This window comes from Erithacus rubecula (assembly GCF_903797595.1).
Source record: "Erithacus rubecula genome assembly, chromosome: 3".
NCBI lineage: Eukaryota > Metazoa > Chordata > Aves > Passeriformes > Muscicapidae > Erithacus > Erithacus rubecula.
The window spans coordinates 79,921,171-79,946,284 of NC_136689.1; the positions used below are offsets into that span (position 1 = coordinate 79,921,171).

Below are 25,114 nucleotides of genomic sequence, written 5' to 3' on the forward strand. Positions count from 1 at the left end.
CCAGCACATTTCAAAGCTCATATTTAGCCAACTTGCCCAGAATTGCAAAGAGCAATTAGGAGGCATTAACTTGCCTTTCTAAAACAAGGGATAAGATCTATAATGTTTTATGCCAAATTAATTTTCAAAAGAGTGTAAGATGTGATTACAATTCAGTTTTGGCAGTCTTGTCTACTCTCCTGTGATGAATGTAGTTGCAAAGAGTAAAACTGTAGTGTTGTTGAGCTAGGCTAAGTGATACTGAAATTGTGTAGCCAGGTACCTGTGCTCTGTCCTTGACCTCTGAAGAACAGTCTGTTTATTGAGATAACTGAGATTAGGGAATTCAATTTCTTTCATTCTCATTTCAATACTCTGTGAGAATATTTAATAATGTTTCATTTGTTACAGGAAACATTATGAAACATAATGACAAAGGATGAAAACTGATTGTTTGGTTTGGTTTGAGGAATTGTATTGTATTCCTTCTATGATTAAGATAAAGTTTTGCTTGTTTTAGAAGCAGTGTTCCTTCCTACTTGACTTAAGAACCAAACTTAAAGAAAAAAAAAAAAACCCCACAACTGAATAAATTACCTTGGTACTGAATGAGAATTCAGCAGTCAAATCAAATTCCTTCACTACTATCCCATGTACAAACCCATTGCAGACAGCAAAAGGGAGTCTTTTTCCAAGGATATAGAGCTACAAGCTTGGGTGGAAATGGTCTCCATGGATGACCAGGGGGATAATTCTATCACCCTGTATGGGTTCATTATACCAAGATATTGAAAGTTCATATGTAATGCTGTTTTGCTCCCCTCATAGTTTGGGTTTGGAAGTTACTGCTCACTGGAGGGTTAGTAACACCCAGGTGTTCCTACAGGGAAATAGCATCAGGGGACCCTCCCTGAGGAAAAGGTAGATGTGGTTAATACACTCAGTTTCTCAGAGTTATGCTTCTTGCTCATGAAAGGCAAATATGAAATTTTATTCTCTGGTTCTGTAGCAGGTAGGGATGTTCTTATTATTGATCAGGAAAATGTAATGGAGAAAAGTAACTGAAATTGAATCAAGCCAGCCTTTCTTGTCCTCTGAAAAAATATATGAATTTAGTTAGAAATATTCCTCTATGTCTACCATATCAAATGTTCCTTGCTTTTAAAAATTTTCTCTCCCATATTAGTTGGCTGACTTTAAATTTGATTTCAAGTTGGGTTTTTAAAATTAGATTAAATCTGGATGTTTTCTCTTACAGAAGAACCCACTGTCTTTAGCAACACTTTCTGTGCCATTGCAAAGTGTAAAGATGGATTAACAAGTCACTTGCTCCTTGCTGTCTTTGAAGGGATTGCTGTAGTTCAAGATCATTATCAGGTCTGAATGATTCCCTCACCTACAAGTGTACATTACAACATACATTAAACTTTGGAAACTAATGAAAGTTTCCTTCCCCCCTGCCCCCCCCCCCCCCACTTTCTGAATGACAAGTCCCCACAGTGACTATACATACCTGAGATTTAAATAGGTATAATTGATAATTTTAATAGAGATACCCAGAAGAAATTCCTTATATAAACATTGGTAAACTTTACAAGCTATAGGTATGACTTTGCATTATTAGAAGTCCTGTAACTGGGATAATTGGATTGTCAGTCAATGTCAAACAGCTGTCCATTTTTAATTTCTTTAAATTCTGTCATTCTGCTAATTTGAGTTATAGTTCATTTCTACTTTCAAATCTTCAGAGGAACGTTTGTGAAATTAAGCTACAAACAAATAAACTTCTTGGCCAGAGTAATTCCAGCTAAAATGCAGTTTTGATTGCCAGTTGGGTTCAGTCTGTTTTTCTTTATCATGGAATTGTCAGCAAGTGAGAGTAATATTTGACATTGAGACTCACCCAGAGTTGGAAGCAAGCCTTTGTATGGCACATGTGTGTGTACACAGACAAAATACTAAAGTCATGCTTTTTAGTATAGAATTTATCTTCTCTTTAGTCCTGCTTCTTTGTCTACCTGGAAATTTTTCTGATAGGAACAGCAATGATGACAAGTGGCATCACTCCTATCTCAAAGCAGACTTTTGCAGGCAGATATCTTTGTGCAGCCACCACCCTTCTACGACCTCCTTCTGCAAATATCAAAATTGTAAATATTCAGGAGTAAAGATAAAAGTGTATACTATACAGAGCGTAATGTAGGAAAAACTTTTTATATGAGGATCCAGATATTCTGACTTGTTGAATGTAAACTGATGTTGTTCAAAACAATTTTTTTGGAACAAGATAAAAATGGTCAGACTAAAATTAAAAACAATAAAGAAAAAGAACAGCTCATTTCATTTTGAAACAAAATTTAAAAGGTTGGCATTTATATCAGTGGATGGCTCTTCTTGACAGATTGGGAATTTGAACTAGCCTGATTGTTTCCAAAACTCAAATATCTAAAAATTCCTTGGTTCTAGAAAACATTTAATCCAGTTTTAGTTAACCATACAATGACTAAGAGAATATTACCTTACCCATATTCTCATTTGAAAATATGAATAATCTAGTTACTGAGACCTGCTTCTTCAAACTATAACATAATCTCATGAATTTACTAACCACGTAATCACTGTGTTCTGCAGGATGTTGGAAGATATTTGCCTGCTTTCAACAAGGGTGATTGTGAAAGTATGGCATATATAAACCAAAAGCTTTCCAGTGCTTTGGAGAACTTTGTGGGAGTCTTGCAGAATACCAGCAGTGACAGCTGTGAATGCCAGCTAATGTTGGGGAACATCCAGAGACAACTGCAAATGTAAAGCCTTTCACATTTTGATACCCCAAATGATTCTTCATCATTAGTGATGTTATTCTGTGCATATGTCTGTGTTCTAAATCAAGTAATTACAGGAGAAATACTGTCTTCTTAAGCTTTGTTCATTTAACTTAAAACTGAATGGATAAAATGCACAAATTACTTAAATAATTTAGAATAACTTAATATTTATAAAAACACTTAATTTTTTTGCTGAACACTTGCAACAGATTTCGCTGTTCCATCAGCTGAATTCTTTGGATTACAATTAAGAAAATTTAAAATTTCCTGTGACTTCAGTTAAGTCAAAGTTTTGATATCTAAATTTTTTTATTTATAGCTCTTTTGATATGACTCTTCCTCTCAATAGCTCAATACCTTTTTGTGAAATGTTTAGCATTCAGTTCAATTCAACAGTTCAAAGAGTTAGAAACTGGTGATTGTAAACTGATGAGATTGAACTCCAAACAACTTCTGATAGTTATTTGCATGAGGAAAACCATTAGATTTTAAGTAAAGATGCTACCACAGAGTATTTCAAATTCTAAATCAGCAAGAAGTAGACATTGTTGTAACTGGTGATATATTGGTTTGACTGTTGGATTGTTTTCACAACATGTTTGAATGGTGTCTGTGAATTACAATAATAGTACAGAAGAACTTGAGCCTAGAGGCTGCTCCTAAATACCATGGGCTCATGTCCAGTTTAAAGAGAAAATCATATCCAATGTGTGCATACTCTTATTACTTAAATTGAAATTAGATTTATATTTTTTGAACTGCAGTGATTTGTAAATCTAGGTTTTAAAAATGTATGTTCAGTAAGAAACATGGAAGTGAGATATTGCTAGTACTGCCCTTCTCTATAAGCTACCATTTGCTAGGGCCCTCAGTCATTATGGGATTCTATCTCTACACATGCACAAATGTAGAAATAAATATATGTAGAGATATACACGTGCATCTCTGTGTGTGTAGACATGAAATATGATGACCACTGCACCATATAAATTCCACACAAGGTCTGTAGAGGTGCTGACTGCATGCACAGTGCATAATGGGACCCTATTGACTCTTTTAGTTCAGTTTCACTGTTCATGTTAGTCTTTATACATCGAAATGCCAATGACTTGGTTATGATAACTTCTCAGAACAAGGCTGTCATTCCAGGGTCACTGAAAATCTGGAGCTACAATTGCCCGAAAATCCAGCGGCGGCTTTCCTCAGCAATTTTAATCTTGTGAATGGTGGGTTCCAGTTTTATTCACTTTCTCTGAGTCACCCTAGTGCAATTTTGTAGGACAATAACTGCTTCTTTGTCCTTTTAAATTCATAGGGACACTGTTTATGGAGGCTATTGGCTTAAGGCAATATTGTCACTCACAGTTAATTGAATGGAAAGGATATAATCTGTAGGAAATCTAATTAAACAAATTAGTGCTATTGCTACTATTTTCTTCCTCTTCCAGATATGAAAGTCAAAGATTTTGTTCGGAACATTACTCACTTGAGGCTGGACATTGGTTCCTCTGTTAATATTTCTGAAGAAACTCTCAATACCCTACTGGAAACCAGTGTCTCTCATACAGAGGTAAAAGATCAAAAAGAGGCAGATTAGTGGGTCAACCTATAGCATAGTGTGCCAGCTGAAGCAAAATAAGCCATATTGTTTGTGTGGAATCTTATTTTTTCACTTATCACTTCCACGTGAAACAATTTGGGAGCTTTAGGACTTTAAAGTCATAATGTGATGCAGTAAGAGATTAATTTACAGTAGTGCTATTCTTCTGGTCTTGGTATTGTAGAAAAGATGAGGGTTTCTGAAGATATAATTTTGTACCTTACTACCTCTGCTCATTTTGGTATGGAGTTGTCTTACATACATATTTTTTAAATTCCTTTGTGTGTTCCTCACTCTTCTTACATTATCTTGTCACTATCTCACTTTCACTTTGAGTTGTTGATTCTTGAGTATTCTAATTTTCCTGAGGGAAAGGATATGTGTAACCATGGCTTTTTCCTGTGATCCCAGTGATCAGTTGAAATCAGGAGAAATGCCAGCTGACTAACAGGGTTCTCTCTGCTGCAAGTGTCTAAGAGCTGAGGGTGCGTTTGGTGTAAATTGACCAGCTCAGTCAAGCAGCCACTGGGTGTCAGTGATGCTCCACTTGCAGAAACCATTGCAACCTCTGTTCGTGGAAAGTGCAGCATTAAAAAGGCACTTCAGACATCATAACTACTTATAGATGATTTGTTCTTCTGTTCTGTGGCAATGTGACTGCCTTTATTGTTAGCTTGTTATTGTGATACCACTAAATGGTAATGAGAGAAGTCAGCTGAAAGCAATTCAGTTAAATGGGATTCAGTGCACCTTTGATCCTTTGGAATAATAATCCTAATTGGCTGAATTGTCAAATTACTTTCCATCCTTACTTTTTGCCAGTCATACCTAGAGCTTAGATATGTACACAAGTCTCACATTTGGATAACTATATATAATGTTTTGTTTGCTTAGTGCTTAAATCCTCCCCTAGTCCAACTGGAGCATTAAAAGCCTGTGTCTCTTAGTGAGATGAAAGCTGCACAAGTGTTTTCTACAGCTATATTTCAGGCTTTCCCATTATGTTTATTGTCTATACAGCCACTCTCTGATAACCTAATGATAGCTATAAGCCCATTGTAGCCCTATATTTCTGAGATTGTATGCTATTACTTGCTTCTAGAACAGCAAGAGTAAGCCTAGGAATTTTTTGTGCTTATTGTATTTACCCATAATTTTTGTCACAATATTATGTGCTGTCCATGCTCACTGTCATGTGATGAAGTGATTTGAAATCACTTAACACCTGCAGCCTGAAGTCTATAAGCATTCATTTATTTGAATGTAGGAGTTTGGAATATCTGTTACTCGGAAATCTGCAAGGAATGTTCACAGGAGGTTAACCTAGGGGAGAAAATTTAGAATGTGTTAAAACTGCACTGAAATGGTGATATTCATGTGAGGTACATTTGAAATAAATTTCAAATTGCATCACACTCACATTTTCTCCCCAGCAAGAAGTCCAAATTGGTATCATCTTATGCTGCATGCAGAATTATGTTCGTGTTTTGTTCCTTGAATGCACACAATGAAAAATGAACCTGTAAATATATAGAAAACCTTGTAGAACCATAAAGGCAAAATTCTGTTCTAGAATAAAAATTTAAAAAATCAAATTATTAAGCTGGAAAATAAAATGTTGATATGCAATTTAACTCTTTAATTCCTATCCTGACTGTTTTGCAGTACCCTAACTGGGTGCTGTTAGCAGCAAGAGATGCATTCAGTGGAGGCAATAGAGGCAGGTTTTGTGCTAAGCAGTACAAAGCAGCCCTGTGCTTTGGCTTCTAGAGGCTCCTAAAAAACTTGTGATTTTTCTGGACTTGTTGAGAATGGGTAGCTAAGAACTCTTGAGATACCTGGACTTCAAGCACTTGCCATTATCCCAGATGGTTTTATTATAGTCTCACCCAAGGTCTGCTTAGGCATTTGTTCCTTTATCTGCTATTAAATAATACTTTAAAGCAGTGTTTAACTCAGAAATGTGAGCTGGGTCATATGAGTAGACATTGTGCCATATAGGCATCCCCAAATGCTAAATTTGTGTGTCCTGTGAAAGAAGAAAGGACCATACTGTTTGTTGTTAGTGATTCACATGCTGAGATTTTGATCTTCAGGTGTTTCTGCAGGAGAGGTGTATATCTGCTAGAAGTATGCTCAGCATTGTAAATATGCCTGCTTTTGGTATGAATGCTCAAGAACAAATGATTGACCTGTGAAAAATGAAAGCAAATCCTTATAAGAAGCATATTTCATCTTTTTATATGTGCAAGGAGTATAAAGTAAAAACAGAGCAATCTGATATAAAGCTGTATGGTTTATTATTTCAGGTCTGTTGGTGCCTGCAAATTGTTGTGTTACTGTGACACAAATTTTCACCTTATTGACTGTTAAAAAATGTGATGTATTTCAGGGAGAAAAATTTTTAATACACATATGTTGTGATAGGTTCTTTGCAGTGCCTTTATGGTAGCCTTAACTGGAAGATGTGATGAAGAAGTACTTAGCCTACTGCTAAAGCTGCCTGGAAACAATAGAACTTCCCTGGTAGTGGAAGAATTATGTTCTTTACCAGCACTGGACTTGTATACCATGTTTGTATTGATTATACAAAATTTGAACGTACGTCACATCATGTACAAGGTAAGATGTTTTTATTTGAAGGTAGTATGAAACACACAGCTAGATAGATTATTAATTCTATTCTTTCTTCAGATGTTCTTTATCTATGAAAGCAAAAAGTGGACATACAAAAATTTTGTCTTCATTTGGCTCTCCAAAATATAACAGGTGGAGAATGGGGCTGATAGATGCATCTTCAGGAATATTATCACTGAGGAGTTAATAATGAAAACTTTGCAGAAAACACAGAGGGTCAAAGCCATAGGTTTATTAATCTTTAACAGAGTTTGCTGTTCATGCAATTAGTCACTTCATTATTTGTAAGAGTGGGAGCTCGATCTGACACCATTTGAACTAAAACCAGCATAGGAGCTCACATCAAAAGAATGACAAAATTATTTTCTAGGAAGAATTCATAATGCTGTGGACGCAAATGTCTGTAGCACAACTGTATTATCTGTACAACTGTAGATAATCTGGAATCTAGTTTGGGTATTCAGTGAGATAATGGTTTTATCTGTAAGAACAGAATTATTGAATGGGATAGTTAGAAGACATTGAATTCAGTTCTTTTGGGGTAATTGATTGGCAGATCATAAATATCTTCTATTCAGCATTAATAGTTGAAATATGCTTATTGTGAGAGAATTTATTTACCTTTTTTTTTTTTTTTTTTCCTGAAGCCATAGGGGTTTGGATGTATTCTGGGTTCTGCATGCTCTGGTCCTAGCAAAGGGGAAAAATGTTGTCAGTTCATCCTAAATGATAATGGAAGTTCTACTGCTTTTTTAGCCAAATATGATTATTTATTTTTGTATGAGTTTTAGATTTTTTTTTGTCTGGGTTTTTTTTTTTTTTTTTTAACAATGTAAGAGCTGAAAAAGGCTGAGAAGAAAATCAAGCACAGATATTATAGTAGGAAGACAAAGATGGATGTAAAATAGATAATCACAGGAAAAACTGAAACTATATAATGAGATTATTGTGGTTTTATTATTTTGCATAGACAGGTAACAATGAATCAGCCTGCATTATTGTATCATCTAACTAATCCCCAAAACAAAGGGAACAGATAGAAAATCCATAATGACAAATTTGCATCATGGAAACAGCAAACAGCCAACTGAACTTAGGTCAAGTAGGTTATAAAATACACCCAATTATTTTGGGCATGAAAGATTCAAAAGGAGGAAGAGTGTGGCAGGAAAGTTAGTTACTTTGCAGGTCATATTAAGCAATAAAAGTGGTTTCTGGATTTAATTTAACTTATAAATCACTTTTAAAATATGAAATTATTGCATTGGACATTTTTAAAGTGGCGAAGGAAAAGTTTCCAATTAACTGGATTCTCAAAGGATAGAATGTTGCGGATCTCACTAGCATCTTGGTTGGAAAGCCCTCTTCAACTTGGCAGATGTAAACATGTTATCTGCATATTAATTTATAATTTGTCATAAGCCAGATCTAACATTAGGTTATGGAGAACTTCAGCTTAAGCTAAGAATAGCTGGGGAGTTATATCAAAAGGATTTTGTTAAAAACGGTTTATAGGAACATTATAAAATCAGTTTTAGAAAAAACTGCATAATTTTGAGTGTTTAATTGAAAGGCAAATATTTGTTTCTAACTGGAATTTCCTGTTGTGTTTTTTTTTTTTTTCTTTTCCAAGGTCCAGATACCACCTGAGATAGGCAACGTATTAAATATGCTACTGGATGTGGTTTCTAGTATCAGTTCACTTCTCAACAAAGTTCACCATGTCATGGAAAAGCTTCCAGTGTTCCTCCAAGGAATTCAAAATATTGGTGTGCTTGACATCTCTGCATTGCAGCAGGTATATGTAGAACTTCAATATGCAAAATAAATTCCCCTCATGAGGTGATTAGGGAGGGATATGTGCTTAGTAAGGAGGCACACTAATAGAAATTATTTCCTAGAAATTAGGGAATGCAGAAAAGAGTCCATAAACACTAGGAAGATTCATCTGGTCTCTTTCAAGCAGTCTGGTAATTGTGAGATTACTGATCTGTTGTTTCTGTCTTTTTTGTTTGTTTGTTTGTTTTTGGTTAATTTATGAGATCCTAGCCTAACATAATCACCTATGATCTGTGATGTGGAGATTTAGTTTGTTTGTTTGTTTTTAAATAATATGAGCTCAAGACGGTCTATGCATTTCTTGTATCTGCCACATGTTTCTGTTTGTGTCACCTAAGGCATTTGTGTGGTAGTTCTGCCTGATGTTTTAAAACAAAGTGGCCTGAGGTGTGAGTGAGGGTATTTCTTTTGTCCCTGCCTTTAAGGGCGGTTGTTGTATGCATGTCTTCACAATTAGCACAGTGGTGGATCTAGTGTTAGGTGAGTCATCAGAAAGATTTCTGTGTCTAAGCAGGTTCCAGTTCCATAGGAATTTCTGCTGACCCCCATGGCCTCACATTTTGGGTTTGTTGTTTTTTGTGGAAACTTGAGGACTGGATCTGGTTTAAAATTGCAAACCACTAAAAGATCCCACAGTGGTAAACAGTGCAATCTGGATTATTGTTACAGTACAGAGTAAACAATGCCCTAAGTACTATTGTCCTTAGTGAGATCTTTTTGAAGATCTAATCTGTGTGATAGAGACATATTGAAAAATGCTGCTCTGGTGGATCTATCAGTTTTGGTTTTGAGCCTCTCTTTTTGGGGTAGCTCTTTGACTGCTGCAATGTGTGGTGACTTTAATCAAACACTTGCATTTTTCTGCTTTCCTTAAACTAGCTCTGTTTGTGTAAGATTTTCTTTCCAGCAAATGAAGTGGTCTTTTTGGACTAAAATCCCAGAGTTCCTTATTTGATAGAAGAACCTCTCAAAAAGGTGCTATTTAAAAAAACTTTGCAAAGAAACAAATGGAACAGCAGAGGGCTATCTGCTCACAGTTTTAAACTTTGCTCAATGCCCATCCCTATTATCCTGTAATTTAGCATAGATTTCACTTTGGATATTTTATTCTTTTTAGTTCTAACCTTTTTTGATCACTTTTTTTGACAGTGCTTTTATTTTCTAAAGTTTTGCTAAATCCCTTTTTCTTGTGAAATTGCTGGGGCTTTTTGGTCATCTAATATCTGTGGAGGATTAAAATAATCAATGGCTATTTCTCTTATAAATAAATTAAATTTTTAATTTCAAGGGCTCTTCTGTCACCGTTTGTTTTTTTTTTTTATTTACTTTGAAGACTAATAGAAATGGAAGTGTCCTTTTTTCATGTTTAACTTTTTTTTATACTTTCCAATAAGTTTTAATTATTGATTACTTATTGCTTCTTTTCTATGGTGGTAAAGCTTGTGCTATTGAATAAGTGCTCCACTGAAGTGCATATATTGCTCAAATGTTTTCTTCTATTTCCAAAAGAGTTCATCCTTCTGGATTTTTTTTATGATTTTCAAGAACAAAGTAGTTCAGTGACATTGAAAGATTATCAGATAAAGAATGTAAATATTTTTAGAAGAAAATATGTGGACCTTTGTTAGACACTGAAGTTGATTTTGAAAAAAATACTTCAGTAATGAAAGAGGTAGTAAAGTAATTGTCAACTAAGCACATGGATTTCTGTCTAAAAGTAAAAATTAAAATGAAGAAAGAACTTTAATAGAGCTGTAAAATGTGAAGTTGAATTGGAAATGTACACATATTGGAATAAAAGATGATGTAAAAACTCATTATCTACCCATCAGCATTAACTAGAATATGGTGCCAGATTCTAATGTTAAAAACACTGAGTGAATGGATAACTCCCTGAGGAAAAACACTGCTGATTTCAATCATGATTTGTGCTTGTGTGTTGCTGTTTGAAATTATTCAGTTGTATTTTCATACCTAAGTTTTTGGATGCTTGTCACTCATCAGTAGATAAGCTGCAGGGGTCTTCCTGAGTTGCTGAATGCTGTTAATTGTGAGAGGTGGTCTCACTCTGTAATCTTTCCATTAATTTGAGCAAATTAACTGTTGAACCCATCATTGCAGAACAACCTGTTAGGGTTTTAAACGCGGTTTTAAAATTTTGACTTAGGTTTATTTGTGGCTACTACGTTTATTCTTTAATTAAAAATGTTCTGCAGTATTTTTAACTTGTAGGCCTTGCCCATATGTTTGTAGAAGGCCAATTGCAGTCCTCTGTTTTGATAGATTGAAGTGACTTATTTTAGCATTTGTTTTTTTTCTGTAGCTTTTTCTTTTGTGTTAAGCTCTCAGTTGCTTAAGACAGCCTAGCATCCCTTTTGCATGCTGGTTTAAGGCTAATCCTGAATGTCTGGCAGAAGAAATGTGTACAGTGTTTGAGGAGAATTGCAACTGATAACTGAACTGATGTACTCAACTGTAGCCTGCTCATTCTTGTCCATACCTAGTAAAATGACTTTCCTAAATTTGCATTCAACTTTTTCATAAACTGCACACAATTTGGTCTCTTAGATGATTAAGGATGAGTGATATACTGAGGTGGCCTCCATTTTATAGCAACATCTCATGATTTCAGTTAATAAATAAGGTTTTGCACTAGTTATCTTTCTATTCAATTTGCTTTGAATTATTTTTTGCCATATTGCATTCTGATCTTCTTTTCTCCTGCAATGCCTTCTGGTATTAAATGATAGGCAAATGTAGGCAATTTGCTTCTTTCAGGGCTCAAAAGAATAACACTAATAACTTCTCTGTAATCCTGTGCTTTCTTCCCTGTTAACAGACTCCCTGCAATATCTTCTTAATACCATTTTTCCCCACCACTATTAATCAGCAATTGGATTAATGATGATTAATATTTTCTGGAGCTAGAGCATTAATTGGTTGTTAGAGTTCATCTACATTTGAGTCAGCATATATCCTTTCTGGAGAAAGAAATTACCCTCCCACATAAATATGTTGTGTTGTTAATGAATGATAACTTGAGAATGCATTAAATTTTACTTCTCAAATATTTTTTGTCTTTCATTTTCTCCATTTTAAAATTTACTGTATATCTTGCCCTAAAAAAATATCAGAACCAGATACCCATTATTTCCTGTGTCACTATACTTCTCATTCTTGAGTATATATAATTATTCTCCTTTTGAAATAGTGCCATCTAAATTTGATAGGCTTCTGAAAAATTGTTTAATTAAATCAGCAATTTTGCTATTATCTCCCTGATTCTGTCAATTTCAGGACAAAAAAGACTTTGTTCTGTTTATGTTTTTTCCCAAGACTCAAGATTATGTATTTCTCTGATTTTGTTTCCTTTTGGCCCTTTGGTTTCATCAAATTTTGAATTATCTTTTAGCTTCTTGTATTTTTCCAGAAAAATTGCATTATTTTTTCTCTCTCTTTCTTTCTCTCTAATGTAATGATTCAGAATGTATTTTAGATTTATGTGTAAGTTGTAGCACAGTATGACTTTTAATTTTCTTTTTCTGAGTAGGTGATATTTTTATTCCATGTGAATTTCTTTTCATTCATAACATTTTTTAGGCATACAGATGTTCTGTTAGGTCAGAAGTTCCTATACTATGAGATTTTTGCCTCCATTTGAAAATCCATTTCCAGATAACCTTTTAATCTTCCATACCAGCCTTCCTCTTCCATGAATTTGCAACAGTGAGTTGCTTGACTGATTATTTGGTAGGAGGCTAGTTGTTTGGATTAATCAGTGTTGATTACAGCCTTACATTATACAAGTTAAACTATACCATCCAAAGAGAATTATTTTCTTTTTTTTTTGTGAGATCCATACTATATATTCCTCATACTTTGTTAAAACCAAATTCTAAGAAACATAACTTTTCAAGTCAGTGGATATTTAGTTGAAAGACAGTAAGTAGATGTAGCCTGTTAGTGGCAGCTTACCACATAAATATTCATTATTTCAATTTCAAGTTATTTTGATTGGAAGTGGAATTAATTAGCACGTTTGTGCTCTTTGACTGAAATAAGCCTCATTTATTCCTCTAGTGCAAATAGTCACTAATAAAGATTCATAACCAATTTTATACTGCATTGTGCATAAATAAAGTTTATTTCTCCAGTGAAGTCCATGCCAGCAGATTCATTCAAGGGCTGTTGATAATTGTATTATGAAATATGGGTATTATTTGTTTACTTTGCTCTGTGCTGAAACTGTGTGCTAAAAGTAAGATTTTGGGAGCAGCTAACACTGAGTTTTAAACAACACTTACTAATGCTTCTCCAGGATTACTAAAGAAGCACCTGGCACTTCAATAAATGCATTGATCAGGATAAACTGTTTCTAACGGCGTAATTTCCAAACTGTCTGTGATTATGTCTTTATGTAAAGTGCTGTATTACTTTGAAAATTGACTCTTCTGTTTAAAAAAATTCCAACGATAAAATGCTAATTTTTTTCAGTGCCAAATGTGCGTGTTTGACATATCACAGTTTTTTTCCTACTTGCCAGTCGTGGAGTCTTCAAATGATGTCTGATAGTCTAGTTATGCCTTTCTTGACAAGCATCTGCAGCAGTGATGAGTAGGGGAGAGTCTGTGCACTTTTCATTGCCCCACAGCAGCATGATGCCTTGCAGTTGTGTCCTCTTAGAGCTGTGCACCTGTACAGAATTCCATGAGATATCACTTACAATTGAGCCCATTATTTGAAAAGTGGAGCTGCACAGAGGATGAGGCTATTGTTGTTCTTCTTTCTTTTTGAATGTGGTGAATGATGGTGCTTAAGCCATAAAAGCAGACAGATTGCTCTCTCCTCTCATTAGGAGTTTGCTAGTCATGAACAAATGGCAATAATAAATGCTGATATGACTCAAGATGTGCAAAAACTGTAAGCACATCTAACAAGTTAAAAGATGTACTTGAAGGATAGGCTTTTAGGGTATGTGCATCTGAATATTTTTTTTTTTTTTTTTTCTTATTAGCAACTGTCTTCACTGTAAATGGCCACAGCAAAATGGCTTTGATTGTTTCTGCTGCCTTTGTGACACAGGAATAATCTACCAGGAAAAGTACATTTTGTGAAAACTGGCATTGGAATCAGGGTATCTGTAGTCCAGTTGTCTTGGTATTTTCATTTCTATTCTTCCTAACTGTTGCACAGTATTCAGTGTAGCACATTATGCTGCTGTCTTTCATTAAGTATCTTGACAATTAAAACTACATTACCTTTTCCAATAATAGATCAGAAAGACAGAAATGATCACAGCAGGCCCTCATCCTAATAGGCTGCTTCAATAGCCTAATTTTGTCAGTCTCCTTAGATGCCAATATTGACAGAACACCAGGGCTACTCCTCAAAGCTACTTAAAACAACTTTGATTCATCTGTATTTTTGTTAATTTGTTTTAGTTTTTGCAAGGTGGGCAGTTCAGAAGTTCAGCTGTTGGATCCCTGGAGTCTGTAATCAAGGCAGTGTGTAAAGAAGAATCTTCATTTTTCAGCAGTGCAAACCTGTTCATAGACATGCCCAGAATCATGGGACTTTTGGAGGACAATATGGCAAAATATGGCATTCCTGAAGACTCAAGTAAGAAAAAATACCAATGACAAGCTGCAGTATGAATTCAGAGTAAAGAGAATTTTTTCCCACTTAAATTGAAATGCTTATATACCACTGACATCTCAGTTGAGACTGTCATCTTAAGCACAAAGTGTTGATGGATAAAAGTGACTATGAGATGATTGTGGGTGAAAGAGATTCCATTTCTTTTCTATGTTTGCAAATAATAAATAAGAGTATTCCTGTCTTGGAGGCATTTTTATTAACATTTTTAAAGCACTTGGTATTAAAAACATATCTTTGAGATACAAGATTGAGAATTTATTGCTGCTTGCCTTTCTTCAGTGAACAAAAAGCTGTGGTGTTATTGAGCAGTAAAATATGCAAACCTTCTGGATAGAGTGAGGTTTTTAATAGTTGATAGTCTTATTTTGTTTGTCATGTGCTCAGAAAAATCCCTTAACTCTCATATAGTTTCACCTTTGCTCCCTTTCCTCAATACCCATTTGACTTACCCTGATTAATTTTAATATTGTTAATAACCTTGTTAGTGCCCCAGGTGGCCCTGAGGAGAAGATAGAGTGATAGAGTGTCACTGGGGACACTAGACTGTCATCTGTTGGTTTCTACAGGCAGGAACTGCTCCTGGCTTGGTTGGGACCCTTGGGAGGGAGCCAGAGCTCTGCTTTGGCCTTCTCATTGCATGTGTGGGTGTTAGTGGCAAACAGGCAGCTCTGCCTTTCTTTCCTGTTGGAAGAACAAAGTCAGCTGGATGGCTGATTAGACAGATTGTTTGGAGCTTAGGCTCTTTTAAAGACTTTTAGGCCAGAAACACCGTATCTTGATTTTTTTTTTTTTTTTTTAATTTTCCAAGTTGTCACAACTCTGCTGTGCTGCGAGATCTTTTTACCATAGGACTCTGAAAAATTTAAGGCATCAGTTAGAACTAACATTTCCATTAGCAAATTCATACTGTTGCCCATATTTTATAAATTTGTACATGGGGCAATGGAAAATGAAAATTAAAAAAAAAAATAAAATTGAAGCCACAGAAACTTGATTTATACCACTTCACAGTGATTAACCTGTATGTATTTTGTGTATACCAAATGTTTCCCAATGATTTTCTGAAGACTACAGCAAACCCGGATTCTGTGTCCTTAGTCTATTGACATTTCTGGCCAACTTGTAATCTCTTAATTCTTTACTATTGTTTGGCAAGGATTGTGTTTAGTAATGGTTGTTTCATGCAAGAAAGTAAAAATTTGGGTAAAGAACTGGCTTTCTTAATGAAACATTTCTGACACTTTCTTTAACTTTTGTCAGGAGTTTAAGTGTTTTTGGCCTAGTTCTCCATTATGTAAAAGATTTGTATTCCTTGAGGAGTTAATGACATTATTTAATATTTCTTCAGAGCACTAGAAATAGGATGTTCTGTAAACACTTACAATAAAGGATAAACCCCCCCAAAACATGAGTTGGGTGTAAAAATATAGATGTTTCCTATAGAAACTCATTGCCTTTACATGAGGACAAATGCAGTGGGGTATCTTGGAAACTATTCCTTAGTTCTAGTTCTGAAGGACATGCACCCTAATAAATTAGTAGCCTCATGTAATGTACAAATGTTTTTACTAGGGAATGGAAAAGGTGATTATATTTTTCAAATCAAGAAGTTGAATATCATGACAATTTTTTGCCTGTCTTTTTGGAAGGCTCTGTAAGATCATACAAAAAATAGTCTGTATTTGTGAAGGATTTTGTACATTCCTGCTTTCTTATATAGGAATCCAAAGCTGCAGAACAATGGAGGGTGTCGAAGGAAGTTTATTTTTCCTTTAAGGTGACTCTTCCCTCTGAATTGACTTTTGCTGGCAGAGGTTTAGCACATGTCCTCCTGCTCTAAAATGCGCTCATGTGACACTTAGGATAGATGGGATTCACAGGCTGCTTTCCAGAAATGTGAGGAACTCTTAAGATTCTGATTTTTTTCCCCTCCTCAGTGTTTAGAGTTCTACATCCTCAACATATCATAGGTTGTGTTTAAGCAATTTCTATAGAGGCCTGTACTGATTACTTAGTGGCAGTTGGCAAAACATTGGTAGCAGTTTTTGCCATGGTGCTGTGGTAGGATCTAAGACTCAAATTTTTATTTGAATAAAAAAAAATTCAATTTCACCCATGTCGTCCACCTTGAATGAGAGTCTGTCTTTGTTTTTGCAGCTCCTTTTTGCTTGAAGCTTTATCAGGAGATTTTGCAGGCTCCTAATGGGGCTTTGCTGTGGACCTTCCTGAAACCTTTATTACATGGGAAGATATTGTACAATTCAAACATCAACATGATTGACCTGGTGATGGAGAAGGTGAGTATCAAAAAATGCTGCTATTTCTGTGTATTGATTTTGTCTTTGTAATTCATTTTAAAGGTCCACTTCTTTCAGAGTAGGCAGAAGCAACTGGATAATTGCCTTTCAGAAAAATAGATCCAACCTCGAGGTCTCACCTGCTTCCCCATTTAACCTTAATGTTTCTCTAAACTTTTATCCTACCTGTTGCAGTGGTTCAAACTCAGTGTGAAAAGCAGAATTTTGCTCAAAGTCCTTTAAACCATGTGTAGAAAGAGTAAAAAGGACATGGCAGGAGTAGTGTCATGTGAATCATGCTGAATCAAGGTGTAGGGTGTTCATATTTAGGGAAGATTTTGCTTTCAATATTTTCTTGTCATGGGAACTGTAATGGGGCAGCATAGAGACCTGTGGGAAGGGATGGCCCCTGGGAAAAAACCTTGTTCTTAAGGAGTCACTGAGCTGAAAAAAAATATAAATTAAGAAATCTACAGTTCATCCTTACTGATTGTTACTAACATCAGTAGTTGAGTGACCAGTCGTGACTGAGGTGCTGTATGTGTGGATGCTGATGATGGTATTCAAGAGTTTTACTATCTCTGCAGTTCTGCCATAGCTGGTATTCTGTCTTGTGATTGTCAACAATTCACACTCACTTTTCTTCATGTCTAGCTTAGAGGTGTTTCTGAGAAGGTTTATGACTTGTTTTGGATTTCTCTGGAAATTTTTCATTGCTCTTCTAAATATATAACTTTTACCCTGCACTATTAGCTATTGCAAGAATGGAAATTTGGGAAAATATTGCTGCTTGTAAGTGGTACACAAAAAGATCATAATAACTTTAAAAGTGATGGTAGCTATATTCTTTGTATATTGAAAACTTAGTTATTTGTGTTCTAAAAAACAAGTAAAAACCTGAGACAAATGCACCATTGTAGATAGCAGGTAGTCCATAATTTTATTGTTTCTGTTCTGAATTGGAAAAAAAGATTGAATGATTTCATATTTTTCAATTAGATAATACAATTTGGGGAGCATTGGTTATTGCTCTGGAGTACAGCATAATTAAAAATTTCTAGTCAGTTAAAAATAAAGCTGTTTCTGCTGTTTATAGATGGAAATTCTATAAAGAACAAGATATAAGAAATTATAAATATTACATATATTTTTTTATCTGTTAAAATGGCAGTCAGAAAATAACACTTAAAACATTTCCACATTTTTTTGCCAATTAATATGGCAAACCTCCATTCTCAAAAAAGTCTGTAGGAAAGATGAATATCTTGCCATACAGCATATTCCCCCATGGACCTTTTAGTGAAATCTGGACTGAGTAATACAGTTCAGAAAGAAGTTGGCTTGTGGGCTGGTTTTTTGGATTTGTTGGTTGCTTGGCTGTTTTTTGGGGGGTGGAGTTTAGTGCTCTGGAACAATACAAAGATTTCTGATAGAAACTCTTATTCTACTTAAATATTCTCAGGTTTACAAAAGTTCCATCAGCTTATTCTGAAATCTCTTTAAATATACTCTTGCCCCTCTTCCCAGTCCTGTGAATATAACAAGGAGATATGAATGGGTATCTGTTTATGTATGAATATGGAAGTAGTGGGAAATTTCCGGGTTTTTATTAGAAATCTCAGCTATTGCTTGAACACAAACAAAGTTTAAATTCAAAATACTGTCCCCTGTGTCTCAAACTACTAAACCCCAACCCTGTAGCCCTTACAAGCCTGATCTCCTATTGAAATTAGAACAGTTCTAGTTCCCTTTAGACTCTGTGGCCACATGCCATCTATTTACTAGGAGAAAAAATTATCAGATTACAGCTCTGAAGAATACTGATATTTGTATGCTCTGACATACTCTCCAAGTTTTCCACATGGACTGTTGAATTTGAGAGTGTATAATTGACAATTCTTTGATAAACTGTGAGTTTGTTGGGCTTGAGTTTCAGAGAAGGCAGCAATTCTAGTGTGTGGAGTGATGGTGGTGACAGTCACAGGAACAGGCTGTAAGGGTAAAACAGGTCAGTGCCAACTGGCATCCAGCAGTTCAAAGGCCACATGTGATGTCTTTGACACTTGCTTTCACAACTAAGTTTTATTTTGCCACTCTTATGGAAGTATTTCGTATTTGAGAAGGTTTTCAGAGTTGATTTATATTCAGCAATCACTTTTGAAGAATTTTCTGCTATTTCCAAAAACTTTAGGGTCAGGTTGCCTGGACTTTGCTGCTGTAATTTGTCCACTTGCTTTTTGGATTATATGAATTCCTATTGTGCCTGTTGTGAGTTCTGCATCAACCATTTCTTCCTTGCTTCCTTGTTCTTCCACTTCAGACTGTGGTACCTTCTATTTTAATATTCTATGTTTTTATCTCCCAGCTCTAATTATTTCTATTCTCTATTTACTACTACTCTTTATTGTAATTTATTATTAGTATAAAAAATTAAAACTTAGGTTTCAGAATTATTAGTCTGAAACCCTCTGGTCCCCTTAGCATCTTTGTAAATATCTTTGCATTTGTTATTTTCCACTTCCCTCATAACAAGGGAATTTTAATCAGGAGGTTCCTCTGCAGTGAGTAGTTCAGCTATTTAATCCTTGAGTACTTTTGAATTTCTTGACTGGACATTATCTTTCATGGAAACTACTTATTGTTCATTTTGTTAAGTTGTATGACTTGGTATTTTAGTGCTGCTTCAATTAGACACAGATTCTCCAAAGTGTTCTGCATGGAGAAGGCTTCTGACACTGGAACTCCCCAATACCTGTGGTCATGAATGAAAAAGTCAAACTGCTTTTAAACTAACTCCTTTTTTTTTTTTTTTAAGTTCCCCCCCAAGAATTTTTTTGTTGTTTCATGCTTTGTAATGTGTGTGTGTGCATGTAGTCCTCCTCAAATCTTTATAGGCACTAGGTATTCCTTCATTTTCCTCTATGCTGCTTTAAACTCTGTACCTTCTGCACACAATTTAGGACTTTGCTGCTCTTAATTTCTTTCAAATAAATGCCTATATTTTAGAAAGTTCATCTTTTCCCGAAATCCATGCTGCAGTAATTTTATTTTTTGTATAAGGAGGCGAATACAAGCACAGTAAAGTTACTGTAGCTTTTTGAAAACAACTTCAGCCCCCCAAAAATATTCCTTTGTGCTGTTCAGAATCAAATTAAGAAGCACTAATCTCTACTGAGCCCAGATCTTACAAGCTGCTTGGTATAGTAGTTTCTAGTGCTGCCTGAAAGTTTGGTCTCCTTGTGTCCTGGAGAGGAAGCAATCTCCCAGACTCCCTGTTTGCCACCCTCACAGCCTTCCTGGTCTCCTTCATCTTGTCACTGTTGTGCCTGGTCTGGGGTTTCAATCCATGAGGTTTCCGTGTTACTTCTGATCAGAAGAACTTTAGTTTACTAAACTGCAGATTTAGTTTAGCATTTAGAATCACTTTCTCCTCAATCCTAGTGACTGATTGCTGTTTAAAGGGCAATGTGGATTCTCACAGAATTAAAGGCATCATGTTTTCAGGAAAACAAAATTATATGCAAGGTCTCTTTAAGACATTCTGTGTTACAAAGAGGAAAAAAGAGACATCAGAAATTGTTTTCTCATGTTGTTCTAAGACTGAGATTTTGAAAAAGGCACTTAAAAATCTATGGCAGAAAATGCATACTTTCAACAGGAATTATTGCAAAAAGTGTGGTCCCAAATTGGAGTTCACAACTCACTGCAGACACTCTTTGCTGGAAAATGTCACAATTTTTATCATAACAACTCTGCTGGATTGTTCTTAAATGCACTTCTGTGACTGATAACCCCAATTTAAACAAAAAGATACTGCAATATTTTCTAGTCTTGAGTATACCTGAGATCTGTTTAAAACAGGCTGGAAAAAAATTGCTGGTTGTTTACTAAGAGAGAAATTGTAACCTGTGTTTGACTGGGACAGAAAATATTTTGTTTTACTCAAGTCTTTCCCTGTGAGAGTATTTTGAAACAGATTGATTGATCAGTTGTATTTATTGTACAAACTGCACTTTCAAATTTCAGTTTTATTACACACTCTGTCAAAGTAGTTTGAATAAAAGACCCACAACTGAGAGGCTTTCTTTTGAGTATGTCCTAATTGCATTTTATTCTGTCTCAAGCACCCCTGTGATACTCTGTAAGAATGAGACACTATAAAATAAAGAAGTCTATATGATAGAAAAAAAAGAAGAAAACATGAATATTATTACTGATTATCAAAATGGAATGGGAAGGAGTTGCAGAAGATCAAAAGCATGTCAGTTTTTTCTGTTTCTTAAAATTTACTGTGCGCATGTTTTACTTCAATTGTTTCCATATTTTTTTTTCCCCCAGGCCAATTTCACTTTTGGTTTTGTGGAAAACTTGAAGACTTATTCTGAGACGTGGCTCAGGATGTCTGAGGTTTTCAGAACCAGTAGAAATGTTCTCACAGTCTCACGACTGCAGGTTGGTGAGCTGTGGGAAATCTTTCTATTTTTGCCAACTTTTTGATGTTAGATCTACACAGTATTTCTATACATGCAAAACCACTCAGATATCTGACTTCAGATTTAAAAAGAGGTGAAAAAGAGGCAAATTATCTTTAGGTTATGAACCTACAGACTGATGCTGAGAAACTTCTGATGTGAAAATACTTAAAAGCAATGTTGCCTCACTGTCTCTATTGCTCCACTATCATTGAGCAGCAGGGGAAAAAAAGTTGTGTTGGTTGGTTTGTTCATTTCTTATGTTTGCCATCAAAATGTGAAACTGATTAAAAAAACTGATGAGGAAAATATTGACTATAAAAGAAAAAGTCATTCTTATTACTGGGGATTTTCCATTCTATTTCCATCCCTGTCACCCCTCCTAAATCTCTTCCCCACCCCCTTGCCATTTATTTGAAATGTGTGGTGTTAACCTGTTAAGAGGGAAAGACTAAGACATGGAGAAGCTAAATGACTTCTGCAGTGTCATGTAGGAAATCTTGGTAATGGAACTGAACATAATACATATGTATATTGTATTTTCTAAGAGAGGATAAACCTGAGGTGACTTCTATCGCTTTTTGTTTCAGGAAGCCCTGCAAAATAATTTTGTAAAGCATTTCATAGAAAGTAATTTGGATATCAACATGGAAAAACTCCTTAAAAAAATGCAAACGTATGGTAAGTATATGAAAGTACATGTAATGGTTAGTCTTGTTAGACTTCAACTTAGAGCTACATTTAGTTGAAATTGAATATTTTACCTACACAAGTGATGCATAATTTGATGAGAGACTTTACCCTCTTGAGTTAGTCTCAAATGGAATTGTCTTTTTTCTTTTGTGTTGACTGGATAATTTGAATTTCAAATATTGAAACAATATCGGTAACTAGACAGAAGTGGAAAAGTGTCATGGGAGACTCTTAAACACGTCAACCATACTTAAAAGGAGTGAAGGGAAATATAAACTTTGTAGCCACAGTTCCACTAGGTAGAAGCATATTTTTGTAGTAAATTTCGAGGGAAATAAATAGAAAATGAGATGGGATGCAGTGTGTTTGATCAAAAATTCTCTATTTTTTTTTTCCTCTGTTCATCCAGAATCAGTTGTGTGTGGTGTCCTTGTGCCTCAGAAAAGCCTGAGAGAGAGGTTTTTACCCAGAGAGCTGCACTGTCAGTAGGAAGCAGCCTGGGTCAGCCCCAGCCCTGGGATATCCCAGGGAATGATGCTGTGGGCAGAACACCGGCCCATGGGAAGCAGTGCGGGCCCAGGGGCACAAGCTGGTGTGAGGTGGTGGGAGCTGCCCTGTCCCAGCTCTGGGGGAAGGAGTGGCTCTGATTCCCTTGTCTGCCTGGCAGCCTCCCCTGGGCACAGCCATCCCTGGCTGCCCTTTCTGCACTGGTGGTGAGCCCAGGCAGCCAGACAGAGCCTCCAGGGTTAGGTAGATAGCCCAAGGGGAATGGCTCTTAATGGAGGGGAAGGGGAATTACTATTTTGACTCATTCGGGGTATTCAAGGATTTAAGTAGGAGAAGAGAGAGGATCATGCCATAAATTTATTTAACCTAATTTTATAAGAATTTGATAATTGCAAAAAAAAGAAAAAAAAATTCAGTATGTCCAACTGTAAGTAAGTAGGTGCAGGATCATTAAAATGCTTGCCAGCATGTGCCAGAAGGAAAACTCTGTACTGAAGGTGATCTTGATGTCATTTAAGAAAAGTTCATGGTTTTGAGAAACAGAGGGAAAAGTGGGATAAAATGCAACAACAGACAGTGTGATATCATGGACAAAGGGAGCAGGGTACTTCCTAGGGGAGAATTGTTGTAGAAAGGACAGATCTGTGCAGTTTTAGGGCAGTGGCTGTTAGGATAATTATGATCCAAACAGAAATCTGTTCTAGCTGCATTTTGGAGGAGGGCAGTGATGAACTCTCAGGTACCCCCACACAGGGACTTCATGACCCTTGTTGCTTCAAAAAAATTGACTTCACAGAAATCTAGGTCATTAGGCCTGCTTTACAGACAAAGAATTAAGACTACAGATAAATAAATGTACCTGCAATACAGCTTTAATTGGTTTTCAGTATCTCCCTCTAGGCTGGAGATGAACAAAATCCACAGAGGCTCCTGAGAACTTGTAAATGAAGAGTGCCCTCTTCTAACTCAGTCTCTTACACATACTACTCATTCTCATACTACTGCCCTGAGCTGGTGAAGTCACAGTTAGTGTGAGCTGGTGTGGCTTTTCTTTAGCAGACAGGTTGTGATATTTAATTGAAATCAGCCTTGGTTTAAAGGCTTTCTTTGAAGGCCAGGACTGCCTTTACCCACTTTCGGTATGAAAAATGGCAAATGGCAACTGGAATTCAAACTAGAAAGAATCTGGGCTCTGTGTCCTCCTTAGGCAAGGGACTAAAATTTGAACCTGCTGTCTCTTCAGATGATTTTTTTATGCAATGAACTGCTGGCTAGTCTGGGTTGGGCACAGCTCACCCCTAGAGGTGAAGATGGATCATAACATAGCTGAAAACCAACTCCACAGAATTGCATCATTGGAAAGATAGGATGGAGGAAAGAGCAAGTCTTTTAAACTTCAGGGCATGCTGAAAACATAGCTGTCTCAATCTATTAGTTGAGTAATACCTGGATTTTGTTTGTGTGGACCTAACACTGAGAACTACATAGTAGGTTATGGACAAAAATTATTCCATTCAATAGATATCACGATCTCTGGAATTATTAAATCCATTTTCACTGATGAAGAAAACATAAAAAAATCTGTATCTGTGTTCCTGAAGCTATAGCTTTTTAACAGAACTAAGGACATTTGACAATATGAAATAAATGGTTAACAGTTTGGAGAGTCAAGACAAAATATAGTTTAAGCAGAGAGGCTTATGAAAATAAAATTTCCTTATTTGAAGGGAATACAGTTAACAAAATTAACCTCATATAAAAATATAAAAACTGAAAATCCATAGGGGCTGTATATCACAAGAGCATTTATGCCTTTGTGAAACTGATCTCTCCAAAGTGCCAGTGAATTACCAAAATATGAGTATTGGTCTAATACTGATACTCAACTGAGACGAACAAAAGACTCTCTAACAGTTTAAAGTTACAAAGTGTATGTTTATTCAGCGCTGGGCAGCAGTGTGAGGTAATCCTCTAATACGCACTGCCAAATCACAGGTGATCAAAAAGTTTATTTATTAGGAAAGGATTCAAACAAATACATATTCATAACAACAGCCCCTCCCATTCTCTGTTTCCTATGATAATTAGCTTGAATAGCCATTAAGCATACATGATTGACTTCTTAAATTAAGTCTGTGGTCATTTTTGTGGGGAGAGGTCTTAAAAGTAGGAAGTAAGGTGAGTCTTCCTCACCCTAAGCTCTTGACCTTTTCTATCACTGGCAATACAAATGATTTCTGGGGATAGTCCAATTTTCCAAAGAATGGGTTTCTAGTGCATTGTCTATATTCCTGTGGTTCTGCTCCCTAGTTTCATCTTTTCCCATTGTAAGCACAGCTGAGCAAACATGAAATGACAGACAATCAATTATTTAAGTTTCAGATAACTACTCCCTTCTAACTTTTAATTGTTTTTCAGCAAGGTAACTAAAATTCTAATTTTCTAAGATTAGTGTTCCACCAGAGCTCTCCTCTGCATTTATTATGCTTCTTTGTATAGACTCACTTGGTTGTTTTACTTCTTGAAAAAAGATATGCACTCTTATTTTTATCTTAGCTTGTGTGCTTTTTATTCATTTTATTAGACCATAATAATGAGTAACTTAAC

The 25,114-nt window shown here is 35.7% G+C and overlaps 1 protein-coding gene across 1 annotated transcript in view; it reads left to right on the forward strand.

Annotated features, from left to right (window-relative positions):
- Positions 1-25,114, forward strand: part of ABCA13 (ATP binding cassette subfamily A member 13) — a gene marked incomplete at its 5' end in the record, with an annotated part of 166,003 nt that overhangs the window by 28,939 nt on the left and 111,950 nt on the right. The window contains 7 exons of the mRNA XM_079299367.1: positions 4,253-4,374; positions 6,832-7,026; positions 8,675-8,839; positions 14,322-14,499; positions 16,696-16,835; positions 21,174-21,287; positions 21,898-21,988. Of these exons, the coding sequence (XP_079155493.1) occupies positions 4,253-4,374; positions 6,832-7,026; positions 8,675-8,839; positions 14,322-14,499; positions 16,696-16,835; positions 21,174-21,287; positions 21,898-21,988 (1,005 nt within the window). The remainder of the gene's footprint in view (positions 1-4,252; positions 4,375-6,831; positions 7,027-8,674; positions 8,840-14,321; positions 14,500-16,695; positions 16,836-21,173; positions 21,288-21,897; positions 21,989-25,114) is intronic.